Source organism: Eubalaena glacialis, chromosome 10, assembly GCF_028564815.1.
Source record: "Eubalaena glacialis isolate mEubGla1 chromosome 10, mEubGla1.1.hap2.+ XY, whole genome shotgun sequence".
In the NCBI taxonomy this organism is placed as follows: Eukaryota; Metazoa; Chordata; class Mammalia; order Artiodactyla; family Balaenidae; genus Eubalaena; species Eubalaena glacialis.
The window spans coordinates 110,417,342-110,426,122 of NC_083725.1; the positions used below are offsets into that span (position 1 = coordinate 110,417,342).

An 8,781-nucleotide genomic window follows, 5' to 3' on the forward strand; every position below is an offset into this window, starting at 1 on the left:
ACCTGCTCTCTACCAGGTTGCCCCTCTGGTACATCTGCTATGGCACCTGCCACAGAGCAGGTGCCCTGTGCATATTTTGGTCTGACCTGCATACAAGTTTGGAGGAATGAGGGAAGGGAAAGTCTTCCTACTGAAGATGAGACTGTCGAACTTGAGTCACAGGTGGAAGGCCAGGTAAGATTTAGCAATAATACTAACAATTCACGGATGAGGCAACCAAGCTAGTGAATTGCAGGGCCAGGGCTTGATTTCAGATCTGTTTGACTCTAAATCTTGTGCTTTTAATGGCTATGAAAAAGAATGAACATTTCAGAAAACTTTACCATGAAACCTGTAAGGCAGGCTTCTACAGCATCTGTGTGCAGTGAGGAAGGGTATCTGGAAAGGGTGAGCACTGTTCCTAGGGTGCTACATGATAAGCCAAATTGCAAAGGGGAGAAACGTGCAGGAACTGTGCTCTGAAATTTCCTGGAGCCAACAGAAGCATGAAACCTCTGGGGCTGCAGTGCAATTATTTGTTCAGGAAACCAGTGTTTGTAGACCCCCACTATGGGGATGTTGGAGCCTGGATTTAGGTGTGGTGAAGATACATGCAGGAATCTGAAGACTCTGACCTTGTTTATTTCTGATTTTGTATCTCTACATGCTTTCACTGCCAGCAAATCATGAAATGTTGACACCCGAGGGAACCTGTTTATTTTTAGGGGAAAGAGCAAGGGTTTTAGATCTTGGCAAACCTGGATTCAAATTCCAGTTCAGGCATTTGTGACCATAGGCAAAACACGATTTGTTTTCCTCCAAAGGGTCAGAGACATTGAATAATTTGTCCAAGGTTACAGAACAAGTATGTAATGGTTTCAGTTATCTACTGCTGTTTAACAAACCACTCCAAAGCTTAGTGGCTTACAGAAATGGCAATCAGTTATTTAGTTCACAGATCTGCAATTTGGGGAAGGCCCAGCAGGGAAGGCTGGTGTCAGCGGGGTCAGCTTGACCAGGGCTGGAGGGTCGATTCCTCAGATGGCTCATTCACCTGGCTGGCATGTTGGTGCTGGCAGTCAGTGGGAGATCGGCCAGGGCTGAGGACCAGGGACCTTAATTCCTCTCCACCTGGGCCTTTCTGCAGGCTGCTTGGGCTTCCTCATACCATGGTGGCTGGGTTCCAAGAAGCAGGGAGAGGAATCAGTTTCTTAAGGCCTGGAAACTGGCACAGCACCACTTCTGTCTTCTTCTGTCGTCAAGCAGCCACAAAGCTCAGATTCAAGGGGAGTGGCCATTGGCCCCATTTTTTAATGGGAAGAGTGTCAAAGAATTAAAAAATGACCACAGTAATGGGGACATTATATTCTCTCACTTACTCTTTTTTTTTTTTAACATCTTTATTGGAGTATAATTGCTTTACATTGGTGTGTTCACTTACTCTTAAAATTAGATAAGAGTTCATCTTTTTGGACCCCATTTTTATTATCTGTTTTACAAGATGGAATTATTTAGTGTTTTGCCCATGGTCACATATTTCAAGTTGATATTGGCTTTTGGATTTGAACTCAGTCCTGTGGAATTTATCTCTTGACAGCTATCGCTCTCTCTTTTTAAAAAAATATTTATTTATTTGTTTGCACTGGGTCTTAGTTGTGGCAGGTGGGCTCCTTAGTTGTGGCACGTGAACTCTTAGTTGCAGTATGCATGTGAGATCTAGTTCCCTGACCAGGGATCAAACCTGGGCCCCCTGCACTGGGAGCACGGAGTCTTTTTTTTTTTTTAACGCATTGTTTACTTATTTATTTATTTATTTTTGGCTGTGTTGGGTCTTCGTTTCTGTGCGAGGGCTTTCTCTAGTTGCGGCAAGCGGGGGCCACTCTTCATCGCGGTGCGCGGGCCTCTCACTATCGCGGCCTCTCTTGTTGCGGAGCACAGGCTCCAGACGCGCAGGCTCAGTAGTTGTGGCTCACGGGCCTAGTTGCTCCGCGGCATGTGGGATCTTCCCAGACCAGGGCTCGAACCCGTGTCCCCTGCATTGGCAGGCAGACTCTCAACCACTGCGCCACCAGGGAAGCCCCAGCACGGAGTCTTGTCCACTGCGCCACCAGGGAAGTCCTCTTGACAGCTCTCTTTATCACTCTCCAGGCCTCGTGACCACAGCCATCAGCACCTCATGCTGTACTCCCAACCTGGCCTTCCTGCCTCTCGTGCCCTCCTCTCCAGACCTGCTTCAGCACAGTGCACTTGTCCCTTCTCAACATTGCTCCCTTGCTGAGCACTCTTCAAGGCTCTCTGTTGCCCTCTGGCTGACACTCAGCTTTGACCTTCATTAACTTGGTTACTAGCTCTTCATGATGTTGGCCTAGACTGTTCCTCAAGCTCAACGAAAGTCACTTCCCCTCTATGATCTATTCCAGGAGAAGTCAACATCTAAAAATGTCCTCTAGTATGTATGTAAGTGTGTATGCATGCATGTATTTTTATTGAGGTGTAGTTGATGTACAGTATTATATAAGTTTCTAGTGTACAACATAGTGATTCACAATATAAAGGTTATACTCATTTATAGTTATTATAAAATCTTGGCCATATTCCCTGTGCTGTACAATATATCCTTGTAGCTTATTTATTTTATATGTAATAGTTTATACCTCTTAATCCCCTACTCCTAATGTGCCCCTCCCTACTTCTCTCTCCCCATTGGTAACCACTAGTTTGATCTCTATATCAGTGAGTCTATTTGTTTTGTTATATTCATTCATTTTATTTTTAGATTCCACATATAAGTGATATCATACAGCATTTGTCTTTCTCTGTCTGACTTATTTCACTAAGCATAATACCCTAAATGTCCATCAACAGGTGAATGATAAGGAAGATGTACACACACACACACACACACACACACACACACACACACAATGGCATACTCCTCAGCCATAAAAAAGAATGAAAATTTGCCATTTGCCACAACATGAATGGACTTGGAGGGTATTATCCCCTAGTATTTATTAACCCAATCATGATAAATACTTTAGAGGGATTATCTAATTTAAATTTTCACAACAACTCTGTTAGTTAGGTTCTTTTGTATTTGGAGCCAGGAATGCTTGAACAGGAAGCCAAGCTCTTAACCTTCATGGTACTTGAGGTTTCCAAAATGCATGATGTTCTCTCTGATGTCTCAGATTTTATACTTGTCATGACTCTCTGTTTCTCTATCTTTTATGTCACTAACTTATACTTATTTTTCAGGTTCCAATTTAGACAGCTCTTCCTCCAGGAAGATTTCCCTGATTCTTCAAGACTGGTTGAGCTTCCCCTCTACTGCCTCCCATTAATATCCTTTCTTATTTCTATCTAGCACTTTTCATTTTGTACTGAAATTGTCTGTTTTCTTGTGCCCCTCATGGACTATACATTTTTTTGAGAGTTAAAAATAGTGTCTTGACTTTATTTTCCTCTCCTGAAGTGAAAGATACTTCAGTCCAGCATCTCATAGGTTCTCCTTGAGTTGTCATTATCTATGAGGCTGAGACTACTCACATATGCAGCCATGTGACCAAAACTGGACCCATATAACAGAGTTTGTTATGGTGGGCTTTGCCGAGGTGCATGAAACGCGCCTCCTCTTCTTTACTCTCTTCCTCACCATGTACCTGCTCACCTTGGTGGAGAACTTGGCCATCATCCTGGTGGTGGGTTTGGACCACCGGCTACGTAGACCCATGTATGTCTTCCTGACACATTTGTCCTGCCTTGAAATCTGGTACACTTCAGTCACAGTGCCCAAGATGCTGGCTGGTTTTATTGGGGGACATGGGGGCAAGAATATCTCCTATGCTGGATGCCTGTCCCAGCTCTTCATCTTTACCTTCCTTGGGGCAACGGAGTGTTTCCTACTGGCCGCCATGGCGTATGACCGCTACGTGGCCATTTGTATGCCTCTCCGATACGGGGCCTTGGTGTCCTGGGGCAGCTGCATCCGTCTGTCAGCTGCTTGTTGGCTGGTTGGCTTCCTCACCCCCATTTTGCCCATCTACCTCATGTCCCGACTGACATTTTGTGGCCCCAATGTCATTGATCACTTCTTCTGTGATGCTTCACCCCTGCTAGCCTTGTCCTGCTCAGATGTCACCCTGAAGGAGACCGCAGACTTCCTGGTCTCTCTGGCTGTGCTCCTGACCTCCTCCACAGTCATTGCTGTGTCCTATGGCAACATTGTCTGGACGCTGCTGCGTATCCGCTCGGCTGCTGAGCGCCGGAAGGCCTTCTCCACCTGTGCAGCCCACCTGACTGTGGTGAGCCTCTTCTATGGCACTCTTTTCTTTATGTATGTCCGGACCAAAGTGGCCCCTTCCATCAACTTCAACAAGGTGGTTTCTGTCTTCTATTCCATCGTCACTCCAATGCTCAACCCTCTCATCTACAGTCTTCGAAACAAAGAGGTGAAGGGAGCTCTGGGCAGAGCCTTTTCCTTCAGGTCTTGGAAAGGTCAGTGAGGAGGCAGGTGGGGATCCAGTGTCCTTGCCTTGGCTTTTTAGAAGGAGGGTGGTGAGGACTCTGGGATGGAACAGAGGCCTAGGAGTCAGGAGTTATGGACTATGTATTAGTTAAAGTAAAACGCTAGTCTGCTGTAGCAAGAGAGCCCAAACTATAATGTAGCTTAAAGAATGAAGGATACTTTCTCTTTCCTGAAGAGTCCAAGGTGAGTGATCCAGGTTGGTGGACGTGCTCAACAGGCATTCAAGGATCCAAGTTCCTTGCATCTTTTTTTTTTTTGGAAGCTCCCTGTCTCCAGTCACCACCACATGCTTCTCTTCCTCTTTGCCATCACTTCTCTGCTTTCTTTCCTTCTTTTTTAGCTATCCAATTATTTTCATTTTTATTTTTAAAAAAAATTTTATTGGGGTATAGTTGATTTACGAAGCTGTGTTAGTTTCAGGTGTACAGCAAAGTGAATCTGTTATACATACACACATATCCACTATTTTTTATTTTAAAATTTCATTTATTTATTTATTTATTTATTTTTGGCTGCTTTGGGTCTTTTTTGCCGTGCGCGGGCTTTCTCTAGTTGCGGCGAGCGGGGGCTACTCTTCGTTGTGTTGTGCGTGCTTCTCATTGCAGTGGCTTCTCTTGTTGCAGAGCACGGGCTCTAGGCATGGGCTTCTGTAGTTGTGGCACATGGGTTTAGTTGCTCCGCGGCATGTGGGATCTTCCTGGACCAGGGCTCAAACCCGTGTCACCTGCATTGACAGGCACATTCTTTATCACTGTGCCACCAGGGAAGTCCTCCACTCTTTTTTAGATTCTTTTCCCATATAGGCCATTACAGAGTATTGAGTAGAGTTCCCTGTGTTATACAGTAGGTCCTATTTGTTATCTATTTTATATATAGTAGTGTGTATATGTCAATCCCAATCTTCCAATTTATCCCTCCCCCTTACCCCTGGTAACCATAAGTTTATTTTCTAAACTGTAACTGTAACAGTTTACAGTTTCTGTAACTGTAAACTCAGTTTCTGTTTCCTTGCATCTTTAGGGTCAACACCCCCTTGGATGTTGGCAAACTAAGGCCTCTGGGCCAAATCCAGCTCAGCACTTATTTATAACCACCTGTGAGCTAAGAATAGTCTTTAAATTTTAAATAGTTGAAAACAACTCAAAAGTAGAATAATATTTCATGGCACATAAACATTTTATAAAATTAAAAATTTCAGTGTCTGTAAATCAAGTTTTACTAGAACACCGTCACACCATACGTATCGTCTATGGCTGCTTTTGTGCTACAGTGACAGACGTGAGTCGTTGTGACAGAGACCGTTTGCCAACCCCCAATCTGGGGCCTTCTTATTACTTCCATGATGAACATAGGGTCCCAGTGAACAAGAAGAGTGAGCATAGAGCATGGAGGAGACACAGCCTGTATTTTAAAGTTTCTTCACTAGATATAGCAATCATCATTTCTACTCACCTTTACTGGAGAGAAGTTAGCCACAGGTCACATCTAATTGCAAGGAGGGTAAAAAGAATTGTGTGAACCATACTGACTCCATTTTGTCAGCTCCACCTTGGGCCTGCAGTCCTACCCCGCCCCCATTTCTGTGTGACTGAGCTTTAGCCCACTCACAAGGAATGCACCCAAGCCAGGTAAGTTCCCTATTAACATTTACCCTTGCCTTCATCTGATATGAAAACTAAAAGAATGCCTTTTGCTGACACAGATGGTTAATGGCCATGGAAATGTAGGGGAAACTCCTGTTCCTGGTGGTGCAGATGTGCTTCTCCCTAGTAGTCGGATTCTACTTTTAGCTTTGGCCGCTTTAAATTCCCCTGTACCCCTTTTGGTGATGTGCGCTGTAGCTGCGAATGCCTCTGGGTCATCATCCACCCGATCCTGACTGTATGTAAGTTACCAACAATAAATTTTATAATTGCACTTTATGGAGTTGCCTGCTTCATTTTTTGGTCTCAAAGTTCCTTCTCAGTTCGAAGGTTATTATTCAATATCTCTGCCTCCCAGCAAGAGTCCATAGCTAGGCAGACAAATACCTGCCAAAATTTGATTATTGTGGAAAAAGGGGAGAACAAGTTTTGGTAGACAACCAGCAGTTTCCACCACAAAGTCCCTAGAATCACAGCTGATTTTCCATGTGACCCATGTACTTATCTTCTTTGTATCTACATTCTTTTTTTTTTTTTAATTTATTTTTATATTTATTTTTGGCTGTCTTGGGTCTTTGTTTCTGTGCGAGGGCTTTCTCTAGTTGCGGCAAGCGGGGGCCACTCTTCATCGCGGTGCGCAGGCCTCTCACTATCGCGGCCTCTCTTGTTGCGGAGCATAGGCTCCAGACGCGCAGGCTCAGTAGTTGTGGCTCATGGGCCCAGTTGCTCCGTGGCATGTGGGATCTTCCCAGACCAGGGCTCGAACCCGTGTCCCCTGCATTGGCAGGCGGATTCTCAACCACTGAGCCACCAGGGAAGCCCTCTACATTCTTTTATTTGAAATATAGACCAAGTTTCCTGCTATACCAAATGGTGCTTTGAAAATTGATTTAGATCTCATGGCAATGTCAGCTCACTTGAAGTAGGGCTTAAAAAGACAGTTATAATTCAAATAGTTCCCTGTATGTAGATAGTTGCATTCCTAAAGACATTAATGATCATCCTTCGAATGTGGATTTTAGAAACTACAGTACGTGGAAGAGGAAAATGCTGAGCTTGGGATAAGGTAGAGGAAGGACAGAATTTCTGTAATGGTGTTTCTTAAGTGGCCAGTAATGAGCAGATTACATAATGGTGCCCACAGCACCAGTCTCTACCTTCCCCCGCCCCAACCCAGTATCTTAACTGTTGTTGTTGTTTTTTTTTTTTTAAATAAAGTGCCCAGGCAACTCCATCTTCTCCCATCTTCCGAGGAGATGGAGTCCGCAGTCAGGTTCCCAGCAGTGCCACGCTGTCTTGGGGAACTGTCCAGCCAGCAGCCCCCTACACCAGTGCATGGAAAGCCTCCAGCTTCGCCTGGTACAGGTGGTGAAACTGCTTGGCCGGACAGTGGAAGCGGGTTTTGCAGTTTTCCGTCTCCCTCTTGGCTCCTGCTGGTTCTGAAATGGATGTTTCCGGGCGGCTCCTGCAGGGTCGAGTCTTCACTTGACTCCCTTCCACTGTGTCACAGGAGCACGTCTGATTGGTGCAGCCTGGGTCACGTGCCTGCCGCTGTTGCAGTTTTAATAGTTAACAGAGAGAGCACAAGTTACATGTTTTGAAAACCATTTCATTTATTGAATATTATATCAGTGATGTGCTTTATATTCTTTTGGATGAGGGCAAGATGCAAAAACAGTGTAAAGATGATAATCTTTCAGGATCAAATATAAGAATTCATCTGGGGGGGCTTCCGGGCTTCCCTGGTGGTGCAGTGGTTGAGAATCCGCCTGCCAATGCGGGGGACACGGGTTCGAGCCCTGGTCTGGGAAGATCCCACATGCCGCAGAGCAACTAGGCCCGTGAGCCACGACTACTGAGCCTGCGCGTCTGGAGCCTGTGCTCCGCAACAAGAGAGGCCGCGATAGTGAGAGGCCCGCGCACCGCGATGAAGAGTGGCCCCCGCTTGCCGCAACTAGAGAAAGCCCTCGCACAGAAACAAAGACCCAACACAGCCAAAAATAAATAAATTAAAAAAAAAAAAAAATTCATCTGAATAAGACAGAAGCAGTAGTTACTTTCAGGCACCTGACCTGAGTAGATTTGACACAAAGTGAATTTGACTTTTAGGTTTCTGGATGATGGGAAATAAAGCAAAATATACTGGGTGTATTAGAGTCTTCCAGAAACACAAAACCAATAGGATATCTATAGCTATATATATATCTATATTGAAGAGATTTATAGGAATTGATTGATGTGATTGATTATGGGGGCCAAAAAGTCCCATGATTTGGCAACTGCAAGCTGGAGAACAAAGAAAGCTTGTGGTATAATTCAGTATGAGCCTGAAGGTCTGAGAACCAGGAGTGCTAATGTCCAAGGGCAGGGGGAGATGAATGTCCCAGCTCAAGCAAAGAGCAGATTTGACCTTATTTTGCCTTATTGTTCAATTCAGGCCCTCAGTGGATTGGGTAATGCCCACCTGTGTTGGTGAGGGCCATCTTCTTTACTCAGTCTACTTATTCAAATGTATTCTTTCAGAAACATCCTCACAGGCACACCTAGAATTAATGTTTTGTCAGCTGTCTGGGCATTCCTTATCCCAGCCAACTGACACATAAAATTAACCATCACACTGGGTTATGTAGT

General features: G+C 44.8%; 1 protein-coding gene across 1 annotated transcript; it reads left to right on the top strand.

Annotated features, from left to right (window-relative positions):
• The first annotated feature begins 3,530 nt into the window (after nucleotides 1-3,530).
• On the top strand, nucleotides 3,531-4,484 carry LOC133099617 (olfactory receptor 6Q1). Its single transcript, XM_061203381.1, has one exon. The coding sequence runs from the start codon at nucleotides 3,531-3,533 to the stop codon at nucleotides 4,482-4,484; it is 954 nt and encodes a 317-aa protein (XP_061059364.1).
• Nucleotides 4,485-8,781: the final 4,297 nt, after the last annotated feature.

What these genes read in the sequence shown, in the direction of transcription:
- LOC133099617 (XM_061203381.1), top strand. Translation starts at nt 3,531, where the DNA reads ATGCAGCCATGTGACCAAAACTGGACCCATATAACAGAGTTTGTTATG.